Below are 19,168 nucleotides of genomic sequence, written 5' to 3' on the forward strand. Positions count from 1 at the left end.
CTACCCCTTCTTTACTCTGATTGTCATTGCCTGAATATAACATTTTGTATTTATTGTTCAGAAAGATCTCACCAGTTTTTGTCTTTTTTGTTTCAGTCACCTCTATTATGTCAGTCTGGTACTTATCTAATTCCTCAGCTAGCTCCATTCTTTGCCATTCAGGCTTCTTATGTTGATAGTACCATTCTTTAACTCTGGTGATGTTGAGTTGGGGTGTGATTTCAGATTCGTTCCAGTAGCTGACTTTTCACTTCGCCTGGTTCCCTGGCGAAAACAACAGGGGCCTTGTTTAACCAGGTGATGCCCCATCCTGCATGAAATTTTGTCATGTCGTACCATCATTTTTTATATTGGTTGAAGCCAATAAGGATACAATTTGGTTGGCTAAATCCCAAATTGCCAGCCCATCCTCGTTTGTTCAATATCCAGGTAGATACTCACAGGGTGCACCACGAGAAGGTGAGGATTGGACATTAGGTCAGAAGCCCTGGTTGGTTCTCCGCATTCCTTTAAAAGCTATGTTGAGGTCTCCTCTCAGTTATACAGCTTTGACCCTTTAGCACCCCCGCACTGAGTTATGAATGAATAATTATTATGAGGGAAAATATTTGTCCTCAAATGAGGCCCTTATGCATGAGAGGGTTAAAGTTCAGGGATATCTCTCCAAAAACTCACTGAGTGTCTGTAAAGGATCACTATGAAACTCGTCACTTCTGATCTGAATCTCAGCAGTGGCTCCATTCAATGGCAGGCCAAAACCACCACTGAGCCGAGCTCTTTAAGAAGAGAAAATAATACTGGGAGAGAAATGGTTCTTTTTTGAGAAGTAAGACAGAACTGGGTTTTACTAGCATTGAAATTGATAATGTTCTTTGAATCCCATTAGAGGATGGCTTGAAGATCAGAATTGAGGCTAGTGGTGGTTGATGAATTGTGTGGAGTTTATCAAATGAAAGGGAGGAGTGCAATGGAGGTCAACTAAAGTAGGTCATTGATATATAGTTCTTCTATATATAAGAGGGTTGGTGAGAGAACAGAACCTTGTGAAATCCTGACATTAGTTGAATATTGAGAGGATAAGGAACCATTCAGCCTTCTGTCTGAACACACACTATCTGTGATGGTGTATTACATCATCACACAGTGTTTATCGTAAACTTATCTTTACTGGCAGATACAGTCCTCAGAAGTCTACTCATTACACCACTCAAAAAATTGGTGTTATCAAGTCATTAATTAATAGAGCACATAACGTATGTTCCTCTCCCTCAACTTACAACAAGAACTTCTCACTATCAAAACTTTAATGGAATTTAATGGTTACAACCCACATCAAATTGAGCAGATAACTGGCTTCTAAGTTCCGACACCTAAGGATTCTTCAGCAGATCACAGGGTTCCAATCCCTTATACAAGGGTTGTTTAAAAAGTTTGGTAAAAAATAAGTTAAACACATTTTTTTTGGAAAAAGTCACCTTTATTTCTCAACATAATCTCCATCAAGGTCTACACATTTGGTCCAGCGAATTTCCAATTTTTTCATCCCATCTAAAAAAATCTAAAAAATGGGATTTGTCAAATTGTACAAAATAGTCATTGACAGCCTTGATGACATAATTGTTCAAAGAAAATTTTTTTCCACCGAGCCAAATTTTTAAGTTTGGGAACAAGAAGAAGTCACATGGGGTTAGGTCCAGAGAATACAGTGGATGTGGAACCAATTTGAATCTCAATTTGTGCAATTTTGCCATTGTGTTGGCCGATGTGTGGGAAGGTGCATTGTCTTGATGAAGGAGCACTTTTTGTATGCCAATCTTGGCCATTTTTTTCTTCAGTTCTTTTAAAAAATGGTCCAACAATGATGCGTAATAAGCTCCTGTTATTGTCTTACCCTTTTCCAAATAGTTTATCATGATAATTCCTTGGGAATCCCAAAAAACAATGGCTATCATCTTCGCAGCTGACAAAACGGTGTTCGCTTTTTTTTTTGGTGCTCTTTCACCGGGCATTGTCCACTGTTTGGACTGCCCCTTGGACTCAGGTATGTAGTGATGGATCCAAGTTTCGTCTACAGTCATGAATCGAAGCAAAAAATTCTGCGAATTGTGATTAAACATCGCCAAAGACTGCATTGAAATGTCTTTTCATATTGTGTTTTTGATCAACAGTCAACAATCGTGGCACCCATCGCGTGCAAATCTTTTTCATGTAAAATTTTTCATGCAGGATATTATACACCCGTTCAGATGCCTGTAATCTCACGCACTTTCACTTGGCGGTCTTCCATAACGATACCATGGATTTTGTCAGTCATTTGCTTCGTAGTGACCTCAGTCGGGCATCTGAAGTGCACTTCATCTTTGATGGATGTACAACCATGTTTCAACTCATTTATCCAAAAAAATGGTGTTTAATGCTGGTGCAGAGTCCCCCATGAACCGCATTTAACTTGGCTTTGATCTGCACGACCATCCACTTCTTCAAATAGAAGTGTTTTATCACTGGACGAAACTCGTTTTTCTCCATTTTTATGAAAAATGTGATTACGGTCATTTTCAATGTTTGCCAGACGAGAACTACTTGTGACATGTGGCTAAAATTTTGCCAGTGGTCATGAAAAAGATGATACGTTCCAAAACTGGTATGAATGAATGAATTGTGCCACCATCTATTAGATATTTACCAGACTTTTTAAACAACCCTCATATTTCTGGTATCTCTGAACCTTTTGGTAGATTTTTGAAGAAGTATCACCTTATTTCCACATGTTTTCCTATCAACAGAATTTCCCATCTGTTTACCATTTACAAAAGAAACTGTCACCTCTATCATTAGCTGATGTTTACTAAATACCTCGCGAATGTAATTTGACATACTTGGGGCAGACAGGCTGCTCTGTGGAAGAAAGAAGTAATGAACATCAGTACAGGAAACCTCACTTAACACGAATTCGATATGCTCAATAATCAATTAACGCAATTGGGCGAAATGATACTATTTCCTGCTTTATGTGAGTGATTAATGATTTTTTTACATTAGGCAAAATTTTTTTTATTCCAATCTGCAGTGAGCAGAAAAGCTGGAAGTCATTAAGAGACATGAAAGTGGTGCTAGTAATACAATGATTGTGCAAGACCGGGTATACAGCAAGTCTACAGTTTGAACTATATTAAATAAGAGTAAAGAATACAAAGAACAAGGAAAACTTGCTACTACTTCTTTAAGCATGCCGATCACCCGAAACAAAAGCCATTTAATGATCGAGATGGAACATCTTCTATCACTCTGGATTGAGGATTATAACCTCATTGAAAGAGACCAAATTTCAAGAAGAATGTGAAAGCTTTTCTGCGAGTTAGGATGGTTTGACTGTTTTAAAAATCGAACTGCATGATGTAAGAATAACTGGAGAATCTGCTAGTGCTGATGAAGATTCTGTGGCCAATTTTCCTGAAGAAATTGCAAAGGATAATTTAGGAGGGTTATTATGACGATAGTCAAATATTTAGCATCGACGAAATTGTTCTCGTTTAGAAGCGTATGTCAACAAAAACTTTCCTAGCTAAAACTGAAGCATCTCAACCAGGATACAAAGTATCTAAAGATCGTCTCATGCTTTTATTAGGAGGAAATGCAGAAGGGGTGACTTGAAACTGAAGCCTATGTTAGTTTATCATGCGCAGAATCCAAGATCTAACATTATTGAAGAAATCAGCACAATTGGAAAAGAACTTGGATTTAATGAACTGGATAATGAAGATGAGAGAAACTTTGCTCGATTCCCATGCAGAATATTTAAGTGAGATCTCCTTCCACTAGAAGAACAGTGTGCATATGAAGAAGATTAAGATTGCAAACAAGAAGAAAATGTTATGACTAAGAAGCTAATTGCAAAAGAATTTGTGCTAGTTTTCAATCACATTGCACATGCAAAGGACGTTTTGTTTGATGCTGATCCTGATATAGAACGAAGCTTCGAAGTTTGCCGAAATCTTGATAAAGCAATCGCCAGCTATCGCAAATTGCATGACAAGATGAAAAAAGTCGAGCACAATTCAAACATCTTTACTTAATGTTTTTGTAAAAAAGTAACTCAATCAAATATTTAGACATTAAATAAAAATTTAAGCAATTGAGTTTTATTACCTTTGATGATTTTATCCTCTAAATATAGTTTATACTGTAATGTTTTTTCCAAATTTTCGCTAAATGATGGATGAATGATAATTATTCCTAACTGGTAATTAGTTTACGGAATTAACAACGCATATAAAGTATGTTAATTAAAGGTAACTTTAATGAATAACTTCTATATTTCGGCATTGTCACATTGCCATCTTCAGGAACATGAACTTTATGTTCCTGAAGATGGCAATGTGACATTGCCGAAATATAGAAGTTATTCATTAAAGTTACCTTTAATTAATATACTTTATATGCGTTGTTAATTCCGTAAACTAATTACCAGTTATGTCTAACCAACATATAAGTCTTGCTACTAGGATAATTATTCCTATTGAGTCTTTCTTTTAAGGTTACACGGTGATCAGCATTCATATGCCGGCCTGGTTGGCCGAGTGGGTAGCGTCTCCGCCAGTGGCAGCCGGTGAAAAATTTAAGTGGGGGTGCTGCATATACAAAATTTAAAAAATATATTTTGATAGGGGCGCTAGTGGGCCAAGTACTGCGGACGTGTTTTGAAGAGCTCCTGATTCAGATAAGTTTTTACTAGGAATAATTAAGTATATATGCGTAATTGTTTGAGTAAGAGCGGCTGTAAACGTTGTACGCTACCGGTATTATTAGTGTGGGTTTTTTTTTCTTGTCTAAACTAAATTACGAAATCGTTATTATTAGACCTATAACCGGCAGAGAGAAAAAAAAAATGGCGGAGGCATTGTCATTCCATGATTTGAATGTAGATTTCAGTCGTTTCGTTAAGTGTGAGGTCTGTTATATGTATTCCTTCGATTACATAAATGATTTGTGGATGTTTAGTGCGGATGGAAGAAGGGTGTGTGCGAAGTGTGACCTGAACGAAGAACTAATGAATGCGAATATGAAATTGATGACAGAAAGTGCTAGTACCGATTGTATCGCGATTGCACGTTTGAAAGAAAAGGATACTGAGCAAGAGAAGCGAAAAAATGTTAAAAAATCAGGAAAAAAGAAAAAGAGCGATTTGACAACCGTAACGGATGTTAAAAGGGACGAAAGTGAGGTGGAAAGAAACGAAATTGAGAGAACGAATGAAAGTAGAACTTGCGTAATGCAGAAATCGCAAGTAAAAAAAATCGAAAGAATAAATGATGGCGAAAGTTCGACGCATGTTGGACCGAAAGTACTGAAACAAAGAAAGATGAATGACAGTAAAAGTGAGAAGAATGATAGTGAAAGTTGGACGTATGTTGGACCGAAAGTACGGAAACAAAGAAGGATGAATGAGAGGGAATGTGAGAAGAGGGGGTCAAGAGTTAGAAAGTTAGAAAGATTTAATGATAGAGAGAATGTGTCGCGAGGTTCGGAAAGTGAATTAGATTGGATGAGGCAAGAAATGAAATGGACGCGGAATGAAATTAAGAGAATTCAGGTCAAAACTATTACAATAAATCATGATGGCATGAAAGAGTTAACGAAAGATGAGCGAGTGGCGTTGTATGGCGACTCCATTATTAAAGGTGTGCTAGAGGATAAAATGCACAAGGTATGTTTTCCAGGCGGTAAAATAAGTAGAGTGATTGAGGCATTGGATATGAGGCGGGAGCGAGCAAAAGAGTTAATTGTATTAATTGGTACAAATGATTTGAGAGAGAACAAAGAGCATGTCAAAATGAATGTCAAGAGACTGCTTAGAAAGATAAAAGAGAATAGTGTGACAGGAAGGGTGGTCAGTGTGTTGCCTAGGTATGATTGTGGTGAAATGAGGCGGAGAGCAAGGATTATGAATGGTATTCTGGCTGAAATGTGTGAGGAGACGGGAGTACAGTTTGTTAATGTGTGGAATGAGTTTGAGGGACGAAGTGAGCTGTATGGGAGCGATGGACTGCATTTGAGTGGTTATGGTGTGAGTCGCTTGGAGAGACTGCTGCTGGAAGGTAGAGAAGTGAATAGAGAAAATGAATCAGATCGAGAGGGGAGTGATGTGGAAGAGCAGGAGAGTAAGACAGGAGAGATTGAAGAAGTGGAAAACAATGGAGAGGTGAGTGGTATGAGTATAGAAAATGAGAGAATGGGTGTGCAAGAGGAGCAGGGAAACGGGGAGGCCCAGGGTTAACAGGGATACACAGCGTGAGAAAGGTGGATGCTCCAAGAGGAGGTGAGAGCATGTGTAGGCAGGAAAGTAATGGGATGACCAGGGATCAAGAGGAAACAGATGTTGTTGCAAAGGGTTCTAAAATGAAGAAGCAGAAAGAGAAATGGCCCCAGTTCAGCATGGAGAGAGCACATCGAGTGAATGGTATCAGTGGAACTAGCTGTAGATCCAGAAATGAGTTGTTGTGTTTGTATACCAATGCTAGAAGCATAAGAAACAAGGCGGATGAAATGGTTGCACTAATTGCGTCTGTGCACCCAGAGATTGTCGGAATAAGTGAGACATGGTTAGATGAGGACGACATCCTGACAGGAATAGAGATGGAAAGGTATGGTGTGTTTCGTGAGGATAGAAGGGATAAAAAGGGAGGGGGAGTGCTATTGATGATAGAGAAAGAGTTATGTCCATACAAGGTAGAGATGCAAGAGGGAAATAGGGCCAGTGGTTTTGAGGCAGTATGGTGTGAGATAGAGGTGAATAGAATCAAATACTTGGTGGGATGTTGTTATAGACCTGGTAATGTGGATGGTGGTGATAGTGAAATGTATAGTCAAATAAGCCAAGCAAATAAGAAAAGGGTGATCATTATGGGTGATTTTAATTATGGCAATATAGACTGGAATGAAGAGATAGCGACTGGAAGTAAAGAAAATGAGTTTCTTGAGTTTTTGAGGGATAACTACCTCAGACAGTATGTAACAGAGGGCACACGAGGATTAAGGGTCTTGGATTTGGTCATCTCATCGGAGGATGTAATTATAAATGAGGTGTCAAATCATCCACCAATTGGTGAAAGTGACCATGAGGTGATTACCTGGGTGGTTGCCAGCAGTGCAAGGACCCTGTGAAAAAAGGGTATATGTGGAACTACAAGGGGGGTGATTATGAAGAGCTCAGGAGACAGCTTGCAGATGTAGCATGGAATGAGGAGTTAGCTGGAAAAGAGATCAATGCAGCTTGGGGGATTTTCAAAAACTATTTAGTAGATGCAATGTCTAAATGTATACCATGGGTGAGAAGGTTAAATAAGGTAGGTGTGAGATGGATGAATAAAGAGATTAAGCATGCAATACAGAAAAAAAAGGCATTGTGGAGACAGCATAAGAGAAGTGGAAGTAACCAATTTCATGAGGTCTACAAAGACCAGGCAAGGAGGGTGACTTGGTTGGTGAGAGTAGCTAAAGAGAGGTATGAACAGCAGTTAGCTAATGAAGCCAAAAAGAATCCTAGGGAGTTCTTTCGATATGTAGCCAGCAAAAGAAAGAATGATTATGGAAGGATGACATTGATTGGAGGAAATGGTATAAAGACAGCTGTTGCAGAATGTGTTGTGGAGATACTTAATGAGCAATTCATAAAGATCTTTCAATCTTGTGAATGTGACTTCATGGAGAGATTAAGAGCAGTTGATGATGGGGAGGAGAGACTGACTGTAAGTGAGCAAGAAGTGTTTGGGGAGTTGAGTAAACTAGATGTAAATAAGGCTGTGGGACTTGATAATATATCACCACGTATTCTGAAGGAGTGTGCTAGAGAGTTGACACCTGCCTTGACATATTTTTTTAATACGAGTCTTGCACTTGGTCAAGTTCCCAAAGAGTGGAAGGAGGGCAAGATTGTGCCACTTCATAAAGGAGGTGATCGAACTCAAGCATCAAACTATAGGCCTATCTGTGTGTCAGGTGTTGTGGTTAAGTTGTTGGAGAAGCTTGTGAGAACTAGGATCCAGAGTTGGGTTGACAACAATGGTATAATTTTTGATGGACAGCATGGATTTGCTAAAGGGAGGTCATGTTTTAGTAATCTACTTACTTATTACAATAAAGTGACTGCTTCCTTGGACAGAGGAGAAGGATACACAGTAATATACTTGGATTTCGCAAAAGCTTTTGATAGAGTACCTCATGATAAGTTGACAGTCAAACTAGAGCAGATGGGGTTGGATATTAGATTAGTGCATTGGATTGGAGACTGGCTATCTGATAGGTATCAACAAGTTGTGTATGGGGGTGCAATATCCAGGAAAAGGAAAGTCACTAGTGGAGTGCCTCAGGGGTCTGTTTTAGGGCCATTACTATATAACTTATATATTAATGATATTGGTGAAGATTTGGATGGAGATATTCAGTTGTTTGCAGATGATGCAAAGTTGGGACGAACCATAAAGAGTAGTGAAGATGTTGTGGCCTTGCAAGAAGACTTGAATAAATTGAGTGATTGGGCAAGCAAATGGGGATGTGAGTTCAATGTTGCAAAATGTAAGGTTTTAAAATTTGGAAAACAAAGATGGGATGCAGAATTTATGCTTGGTGAGAATATATTGTTGGAAGTAGAGGAAATAAGAGATCTGGGGGTGATAGTGGATAAGGATCTAAAATTTATTGGACACATCGCCAAAATTGTGAAGACAACACAAAGACTTCTGGGAATGATGCGGAGGACACTGACATGTAGAAATAGGGAGATACTTGTTCCAATGTATAAGGCTTTGATTAGGCCACACTTGGACTATTGTGCCCAGATTTGGTCACCGGGTTTTCAGAAGGATGAAGAGATGTTGGAAAGGGTCCAAAGGCGAATGACTAAGGTAGTTTCTGACCTCTGGAATGTTGAGTATGAGGAAAGATTGAAAAGATGTAATTTGCAGAGTCTCGTGGAGAGAAGGAAGAGGGGAGATATGATAGAGACCTACAAGTTGGTAAGGGGTTGTTATAGGATCAATGGTGGAGAAGTTCTACAGAGAACAGTGGGAGATCAGGGGAGAACCAGAGGTCATCCCTGGAAACTGTATAAGGAGGGTGTGAGTAAGGGAGTGAGAGGCAGGTTTTTTTCGTGCAGAGTTGTGAGTGATTGGAATGCCCTGCCTGAGAGCGTGGTGTCTGCAAGTAGTTTGAATGTGTTTAAGACACGGTATGATGAGATGTGTGTGTAAGATAAAAGGACCTCCTAGATGAGTCTTTGACTCCATGAGGTCTTGTTTTAATAATAATAATAATAATAATAATAATAATATTTACGTGTAACCTTAAAAAAAAGAGTCATCATAATCCATGGAGATTTGATCCAGAAGCAGTGCAGCCTCTATGGTAAGTTAAAGATACATGTTTCCTTGTTAATTAATTGATTATCCTTTCTGAAACGATGTAGACACAGCAACTTAATACCCAACTGCATTAAACTAAAAAAGAAGTTTACATCATCTAAAGCACTCTGTATTTATGCCGGTTGGAAAAAGCATTGTTAAGGGAACAGATCCACGAGGCATGAAAAAACTTAGTATCTACCCATGCCAGCGTTCTACAACTAAAATTAGAGCTATCCAGCTAAGTTAATTCAGAGATTTGGGATATTTTAGACAGGATCACAGAGGACTGAGCTAAGTACCTATTACTCAAAAACAAGGAAAAATTAATAATGAAGTTTCAAGTACTAAAATAATATGAAAGCACGAAACAATCAGGTCACCATAACCAAAGGAGCAGCCATTCACAAACCGACATCACAAGGAGCAGCCATTCATAAACCGACATCACAAGAGGCAGCCAATCATCCACAAACGAAGTTAGGAGCAACCACCATCGGAACACAGCCTGGTTATCAACAAATCAAACTACAACCTCAGTCAAGGTGAACTCTCACTGCTGAAAAAAGCCCGAAACTATGCCATTGCACCATGGTTAGTAAACAAACTTGATATCATTTATCATATCGAGAGAGGTCTAAGATCCCTCCCCACCAATCTAGCTGACAAAATACATATGGAAACATCTTGCATACTAAACTCAAACAAAAATCTTAGCAGCGACCTAAACAAAATGGAAAAACTGGCCAACAAATCCCTAAAAAAATTGCCAGGACATTATATCACAAAAGCAGATAAAGGGAATGCTACTATTGTTTTAGATTGGACAACCTACATAAAAAAAATTAACCGTTTGGTGTTGGACCACAACGCCTACCAAATGGTAAACTACAACCACATCAAAAATGCATCAAAAAGAAAACAACTGAATTAATTAAATCTATTAATACATGGCCAGAAGAAACAACCAAAAAACTAATACTTCATTATGCCCACACACCCAGAATTTTTTGAGGCTTTAGAAAAAGCAACTGACACAATGAAAAAGGAAAAATTGGTCCTTGTTGGGGATCTAAATAGCAGAGTAGGAAATGATTGTGAGACATACAAAAATATTTTGGGAAAATTTGGAGAAAAGAGCAAAGCTAATAATAATGGCAAATATCTGTTGGATTTCTGCTCAGGACATGGACTGGTTATTACTAACACCATGTTCCAACATAAAAATGTGCACAAATTCACACGGAGAGAAGAGGCAAGGAATAAGAAAAGTCTCATTGATTATGTTACTGTTGATAGTGATGTTTTCTCCCTGGTGCAGGACACCAGAGTGTACAGAGGATTTGAAATTGGAAGTGATCACTATTTAGTCTTGAGCAGGATAAAATTGAATTTCATATTGAAAAGAATAACATGTAAGAAAGTTTTAAAGCGAATAAAAGTTGAGCAGCTCTCAGATGTGAACTGTAGGCTAAAATACACAAAGATTATTGTAGAAAAAATGAAAGAGTTTGAGAACAGGAATCAAAACTTGGAGATTCAGTGGCAAACTCTGAAGAAAACATTGATTGATTCTGCCAGAGAGGCATGTGGTGAGGTTATCTGTAAGGATAAAAAAATCAGAACTCCCTGGTGGAGTTCTGATTTTTTTATAACAGGAAGTTAAAGTTCTGATAACAGGAAGTTAAAGAAGCAGTGAAGGAAAAGAAGAAAGCATACCAAAAGTTCCTGTCAAATAAGTCAGCTTGTGCTCTTAGAGAATATAGAGACAAATGTAAGAGTGCTAAACACTGTGTAAAACTAGCTAAACAAAAGTCATGGGAGGACTTTGGCAAGAATATAGAAAATAAATATCAAGAAGGTGGAAATATTCTGGAGGTTGTTGAAGAAGCTTAAGAATGGAGGAAAGAGTGCTGTAAAAGGAATTAGAGATGATAAAGGTGACATGAAAACGGGAGAAAAAGATATCCTTGAAGTATGGAGTAATTACTTTGAAAAACTGCTAAATGAAACAAGCAGTGATGAGAGCACAGTGGTAAAAAACACTGACCAGGCATGCAGCCAGGAATACATATCCATACTAGAAGTAGAAAAAGCCATCAAAGGCTTGAAATGGGGAAAGGCAGCAGGAGTAGATGATATTCGACCAGAAATGCTGAAGTATGGTGGTATAAGAGTCTTACAGTGGCTGCACTGCATAGTTCAGAAAGCCTGGACAGAGGGACGAATTCCCGATGATTGGAGTAGAGCTCTCATAGTACCCATATATAAAAAGGGAAATAAAACTGCATGTTAGAATTACAGAGGTATTTCCCTACTGAGTGTTCCTGGCAAGATCTATGCAAGTATACTTGAGAAACAGTTGAGAAGAATTGTGGAAGAAAAGCTTGGTGAAGAACAAGCTGGATTCAGGCCAAACAGAGGCTGTCAGGATCAGATCTTCACTTTTACGACAAATAGTTGAGAAAGCATGGGAATATAACAAAGATCGGTATTTAAGTTTTGTCGATCTGGAAAAGGCATATGACAAGGTGCCAAGAGAGAAGCTATTCAATACGCTTCAGTGATATGGTGTCAATGGGACATTATATCAAGCAATACTTAGTCTTTATTTGAGTTGTAAGTCAGCAGTTAGAATTGAAAGAAGTACAGGAAGATGGTTTAATGTTAAATCTGGTGTGAGACAATGATGTACGTTATCCCCTCTGTTATTCATTATCTACATGGATCACATTATGAAGGAAAGTGGTATTAAACATGATATCAAAATTGGAGATGTTAATGTCAGCTCTTTGCTTTATGCGGATGATGTTATACTTCTAAATAAATCTGCTACAAGTCTGCAAGATTCTCTGACTAAATTGAATAGCTGTTGTAATAGATAGGGTATGAAGGTCAGCAATAAAAAGACAAAGACAATGAAAATAGGCAGAATCATTGAAAATGCCAACTGTGTTGTGAATGGAGAACCTGTGGAACAAGTAAAACATTTCAGCTATTTAGGCACGATTTTTACTGAAGATTGTAAATTAAATATAGAAATAGACAACAGAATCAGCAAAGCCTCTATGGTGGGAAGTCAATTGATAAATTCATATGGAATAAGAGAGAAATCAGTCGGTACACTAAATTAGCTGTGTACAAGACAGTGTTCAAACCAGTTTTAACTTATGGATCTGAGAGCTGGGTCAGAAGTAAAACACTTGACCAAAGACTAGAGACCACAGATATGAGAGTCCTGAGAAAGATTATAGGCATGAACAGATGGCATCAATGGCAATATCATATTAAAAACGAGGATATTAGGAAAGAACTTGACATTGTCAGCATCCAGAAATGCGTTAGCAGAGCTAATCTTAGATGGTATGGTCACTTAAACAGAATGGGCGAGGAAAGATTAGCAAAACAAGTGTTCTCTGCCAGGTTGGCAGCAAAACGACCCAGAGGAAGACCAAGATATAGGTGGATTGATACGGTACAAAATGCTTTAGACGATAGAAATATAAGATCTGATAATGTTGGAGTCTTGACAAGTAACAGACTGATTTGGAGGAAAATTGTAGATAGGAAATTAATAATGATGTAATTTTTTTCATGTAGGACTATCATATCCTGTGCACCCCTTGAGGGTACATGGCAGGAATTTGATGATGATGATGTAAAATAATCATTTCAACGTGTGTGTTTTGTGTCCCTAAATTCGTAAATATGAATTATTGTTATTGGTTGTTGTATTCACTTAACATGCATTAATTGATGGATTAATTAATTGTGTTAAGAGAGGTTTACCTGTATTGTATTGAATACATGAAACCTCAAAAGTCTGGTCTGGCACAACATAGTATTGACACTGAACAGTATCCAGGGATAAAGTTCGTCTTCTCCATAGAAGCAGTTTTAAATATAAACACGTTTTCAAAGAAAGTTGTGAAGCCCGTTTACATTGGCCAAACCTGAATTGGAACAATTGTGTCTCTCCCAAAAGTATGGGAGATTCTCATTCTCTGTAAACATCAAAAATAATTTTAATATTATTTATTAATATGTTAATTTCTAGCTTGCAAAAACTGTTTTTAATTGGTAAACCGATTGTTGTATTCCCGCTTCTTTGATTTGCTTGTTTCTATGCACTAATAATGTACTGTTATTTTTAGTATGAAATATCTATACTCTCATTTGATTAAAGTTAGTTACTGTGGATACTAAGCTTGAAGTAATGCAGAAGTCATGTTTTCATATATGAATCGCCAAAAGGTATCACACCTTATTATTAAAATACTCTGAATTAGGGGAAGTTTTTCCACTTGGTTATACTATAAATTAAAGATAGCAAGAAATTATATACGTGGTTAATCCTTTATCCAAGTGTAAGCAAACAAGTTTGCCACTGAACTATTTTCAGGACTGGGGCAACTCGTATAAAGAAGCTAGTGACTTCACATCACTTGTCTTAGTATCCCATAAGACAAGTGATGTGAAGTCATTAGCTTCTTTCTATGAGTTGCCCCAGTCCTGAAAATAGTTCAGGCACAAACTTGTTTGCTTATACTTGGATAAAGGATTAAACCAAATATATAATTTCTTGGTATCTTTAATTTAACGTGTAATTTGTTGTTATGGCACGGATACCTTTTCAAAGATTAGATACCAGTGGAGTGAGAAAGTATGTACAGGCGACTTTGAATAGGAATCAGTTCTGGTAAACAAACCAAAATGTTTGCATGTGAAGTATCTTCACAACTGGGCTTCTTGTATATAGATGCTAATGAGTTAGTATCCCATAATGCAAAATGACACCCTTTCTGATGTGTATAATGCTATCCATTATGAGACCTCAATGATTATCATACCTGCTCCAGGTAATTAAACTGAAGTAATTCTTGGAGAGATCTTGCTTTCCAGTCCACTTGAACTGTATTGGGGGAAGACATGAATGCACATGGAATGGAGAGCCATACAAGATGATATTTTTGGACTTGACTTTGTGAAGGAAATCAATGTGAAGTCACTTCAGGAGGATTTAAATAGCAAAAGTTTGGGCAAATGAAAGGGAGTTGTCGTGTTGATGAGTGCCGGATTTTACATGTCAGCATCAGAATTATAAATGAAGCAAGATTTTCTCTGATATACAAGGTTTAGTCTTTACACATCTCTTATTAACATGCACAATTTGTTCGTTATGTGATAATGATTTGGTCTTTTCCAAACTTATCTAGACTTCTTGCCAGTTAAACCCAATCATTTTTTTATTCACTCCTCCCCTCCATACCCAGAAATAACATAAAAGGCATTTTCCTTGCAGACAGATCAAGCCTGCAATTGATCTTGCTTTTCTGAAGCTGCTTTTCCTTCAGTCTTTCCTCTAGATTGCTACAATAATTCAACCTGGCTTTTCTTTTCTTACTTAACTATTTTTTTTTTTTTTTGCATGGCTCTTTCTCTCATTATTGTTCTTCCATATACCTCCTCTGCTGTTCCTCTAGAAACAGATCCCAATTTTCATTTACACTGTCTGCTGCTAATTCATGAACCTTGAATTTGATCCACGGCTTATTGTGATCTGTTTTGACATCCATAGATTAAGCTATTTCTGTATTCACTTTTTTTTCCCTTGTTGCATCCTGTATTTTCTATACCCATTTTAAAGATGAGTATAAAAAGCTTGTGATCCCCATCTAACCTGACAGATTGCAAAACTTTGATGGCCATGATAACCCTTTTCCATTTTATGAAGCAGAGAAGTCAAATAATGAAATAGTCTGTTATAGATCTTTGCTCCTGTACTTCAACTACAGTGGCTTTGTCTCTTCTTGAACCATTTCCAATTTTTCAGTATCCATTAATGCATATGTTAAAAATAATGGTATTAAAACATCTTCATCTTCTTCTTCTTCAACCTTCTGGTTCTGTCCACTGCTGGATGAAGGTCTCCCCCCATGATTTTCCAGATCACTCTGTTTTCTGCCTCTCCCATCCATCTCACTCCTGCAATTTGTTCCAGTTCAACTCTCCACCTTCTTCTGGGTCTTTCTCTTTGTCTTGCTCCATCCATTGGTCTCCACTCTGTTGTTTTTCTAGTCCATCTTCCATCACTGCATCTGGCAATATGGCCAGCCCATCTCCACTTAGCCTGTTTAATGTATTTTACAATATCAATGACACTTGTTTGAGATCTTATCCAGATATTTGTCTTTTTATCTCTTAATGTTATTTTTAGCATACTTCTTTCCATGCAATGTTGTGTTGTTCTCAGCTTTTTGTTTAGGGCTTCTGTTAAAGTTCATGTTTCTGCTCCATATGTTAGGACAGGAAGTATGCACTGGTCAAAAGCTTTCCTTTTTAGACTCATAGGGATGTCATTCTGAAAATGTCTCTCATTTTCCCATAAGCCATCCATCCAAGGTGAATTCTTCGTTCAATCTCTTTTCTTTGGCACTCCTCAAAGGATAACAATTGGCCCAAAGAAGCATATTCTAATGGTACACAAATCATTACTTTCTCCTTTCACATGCTGCTCCTTTATATCAAATTTGCTGATACATATTAGGTAACCAAATGCTAACTCTCTAATTACATTAGCAGTCACATATGCTTTGGTACTAATTTGCTATTTTTATAATAATTTATTGAAAATTTAAAAAATTACTGTTATTAAAAATCAAACATTTCATACATTGCAAATTTAATTGTAACTGTGATTTTTTGTTATTATTCTTTCTTGCTATTAATGTTTTAAATTTCATAATGAAATAAACATCAAAATCCCCTTTCAGTGAAAAACTAAAGCAGGAAACTAGCTCTCTTTAGTAGTTGACTAATATCTTATATTCTTTAGTTTAATTTCATGCCCAAATTTTATTTATTTTATTAATAAAGAATGGAATTTTGTAACTTTTTTTTTTATTAACAAAGGACATAATTCTGATTTTAGTGATCATTGTAATAAAGTACACACCCGTGATGAAAACGAACTAGCAACAGTTGCAAATGAATTACTTGGCACTGTAGATGATGACCCCAAGTTTTCTGATTCTGAAGTAAGTTATTTTATAGAAGTTGATTAACACTCACTTATTTTATTATTAGTCAGGCATCTATGGAACTGGGCAACCAATTCACCACTCTCTAAGCAAAAAATGAACTCCTCAGATCATTGCCAACCATATGCTTACTCAGTTTCTATGGATGATCTCTTGTATTTGTCCCTTGTTGTCATGTATTCAAAAATTTCTTCTTCTTCATCAAAAACCTCTTTAATGACTTGTATGTTTCTATCATGATCTTTCTTTTCTGCATGTTTGCTAAACTTTTTAGTCTACAAACCTTCACTCTATCCTTGTAGTCATTTACCCATTGATTCCCTTTCCCAGGTGACTAGATCTATGTGCAGTAATCCAGAGATGGCCGTATGAAAATCTTATAAAGATGGACAATAACTTCTTAATTGCTACTAGTTAGTTCCAGACCATCTGAAAGTCCCAGATTTCATGAACAAGACATTATTATTTATTTATTTATTTTTAAATGAAAATTATGAAAAATTAATAAGGACCTATAGTAAAGTTGTAAATAAAGTATTAATTTCTGGTTTGAGCATTGTTGTGACTCATATTTCATTTGTGTTTCAAAAATGGATAGATAGTCCTTTGAAAAAACAAGGGACTCATTCATTTGTGTTAGGTGTGCAGTTTCACAGACTAATCGAGTGAATAATGATCATACATTCTTAGTCATACTTAAATCATTTTTCATTAGATTATTTATGATAGGACTGTAATTATAATTATTAATAGTATTATTTACCAGTAAAACTTATAAACTAGATATAATATACATTTTATTTGCTGAATAATACATATGTACTAGAAGAAAAGAAAGATAAAGAAAACAATTGAGTGATATTTCTTCTGTTATTATTTTTATTGAATGGCAATTTAATTTATCAAGCTGTGAATATACATGCACAGACAGAGAGAGAGAATATTTATAGGGAATGTAGGAAAGTAATCTCCCTGTTTTTGAATTTCTAAAATTGGTCATCCTACTGCTAGTGCTCCCTCATGTATTCTTCAACTTTCTGATAATCTGATGAACTATTTTTGCCACTTTTTCAGTATGCCCGCTAAACTTCAGTTCTCTATCCAAAGTCTTCAGTTTTCTGAAGTTCAGTTCTCTCTCTCTGTGTAGATAGCTTTTAATCTTCTTTTTTTTTTTCCAGAGGGCATAATATACTTTTCCACTGTAAACTGGCATCCTTTGTCCACACTCCCATTATATTTAAATCATCCTGCAGAATCTTCACTGCAGAAAGTACACAACAATGATGAAAATGAACTTTATTAATTATTGCTCTGCCTATTTGTTATAATCAGCACACCATTGGAGATATCTTTTCAGATCATTTCCTATATTATCCATGTGCAAATTAAATATCACAGAGCCCTGCTTCACACCACTCATTGCCCACTTTCTTTTGTATTCAATTATGCTATATACTAAACTTTGCTAACTATTCACCAACATGCATCTTACCCACCATTACTAGCTTCATAACTAGTGTCATTTTCTCCAATTTATGTAACGGAGTTTCATTTAGTATCCTATGAAATATACTTGCAAAATCTGTTAGTATCATCCTATAGCTATTATGATTACAGCTATTTTGCCTGCTTCAGTTTAGGAGTACCCCTGTTTAAATGTCATTGGCTATTTACTCATGGATTTTTAGGGCATTATGAGTGTAGATGTACTAAAAAGTATATGTAGCCTAAGGAATAGAAAATTGCACATACCTTTTTCTGGAGTAACATGGGAGTTTTCCCAGAAATAATATACATAAAATCCTATAGCTATTTTTTGTTATCCAACTCAACTGTCACTTTATTCTAAAAAGTGAATCAGTTATTAAGAAGAAATCTACCTTTTACCATTGGCGGCTCCTACATAAGCACTGCGACACTGCAGCACCCCCCAAGGAAAAAATTAAATTTTGTTTGTGTTTATAAATAATAACAATGCTTACAACATTATATAAATGCAATACAACATGTTAAAGGTTAACAGCTTATGTTTTGACATTGATCGAATAGTTAATAATTGGAATTATTCTATTAACACTTTAGATTATGAAACAAATGCACTGTGATCTTAGGCAGTGTTCAGAATTATCATGATAGGCCAGCAGCTAGCCTCGCCGATATTCATTTGCGCTTCTCATTGCACGTTACAAGTGATTCCGACACAGCTCGTTTGGGCAGTGTTATTTACGAGTTATTTCTGTGTGAAACGTTTATTATTGATGGGTGTTCGTGGTGAGGATGAACTATTTTTTAAAATTTTATTTTATTTTGTTAAAATAACATATAATTATTTATTTATTATAGATACAAGGCTGAATTATGATGAGTGTCACTATTGAAAATATAAAAAGAATTATATTGTTTCAGTTATCGTTACATGAAACAAATGCACTGTTTCGTGTAACGATAAAACGCAACAAAAAAACAGTGTTCAGAATTATCACGTTAGGCCAATTGTAGCTAGCCTCAACGATATTCGTTTGCACTTCTCATTGCACATTACAAGTCATTCCGACACTGCTCATTTGGGCAGTGTATCGTATGCTTGCTCGCGTTATTTCTGTGAGATACGAAACTTTTATTATTGATGCGTGTTCGTGGTGAGGATGAACTATTTTTTGTAAATTTTATTTTATTTTGTTAAAATAACATATAATTATTTATTTATTATAGATACAATGCTGAATTATGATG

The 19,168-nt window shown here is 36.5% G+C and overlaps 1 protein-coding gene across 2 annotated transcripts in view; it reads left to right on the plus strand.

The window, feature by feature from the left end:
• Nucleotides 1-19,168, plus strand: part of Pex5 (peroxisomal biogenesis factor 5) — a 532,250-nt gene that overhangs the window by 201,798 nt on the left and 311,284 nt on the right. For both annotated transcript variants that reach the window (XM_090407992.1, XM_090407991.1), the window contains exon 7: nt 16,327-16,432. In XM_090407992.1, the coding sequence (XP_090264118.1) occupies nt 16,327-16,432 (106 nt within the window). The remainder of the gene's footprint in view (nt 1-16,326; nt 16,433-19,168) is intronic.

Source organism: Typopeltis vanoorti, chromosome 18, assembly GCF_054136105.1.
Source record: "Typopeltis vanoorti isolate ZY-2024b chromosome 18, IOZ_Tvanoo_1.0, whole genome shotgun sequence".
In the NCBI taxonomy this organism is placed as follows: Eukaryota; Metazoa; Arthropoda; class Arachnida; order Uropygi; family Thelyphonidae; genus Typopeltis; species Typopeltis vanoorti.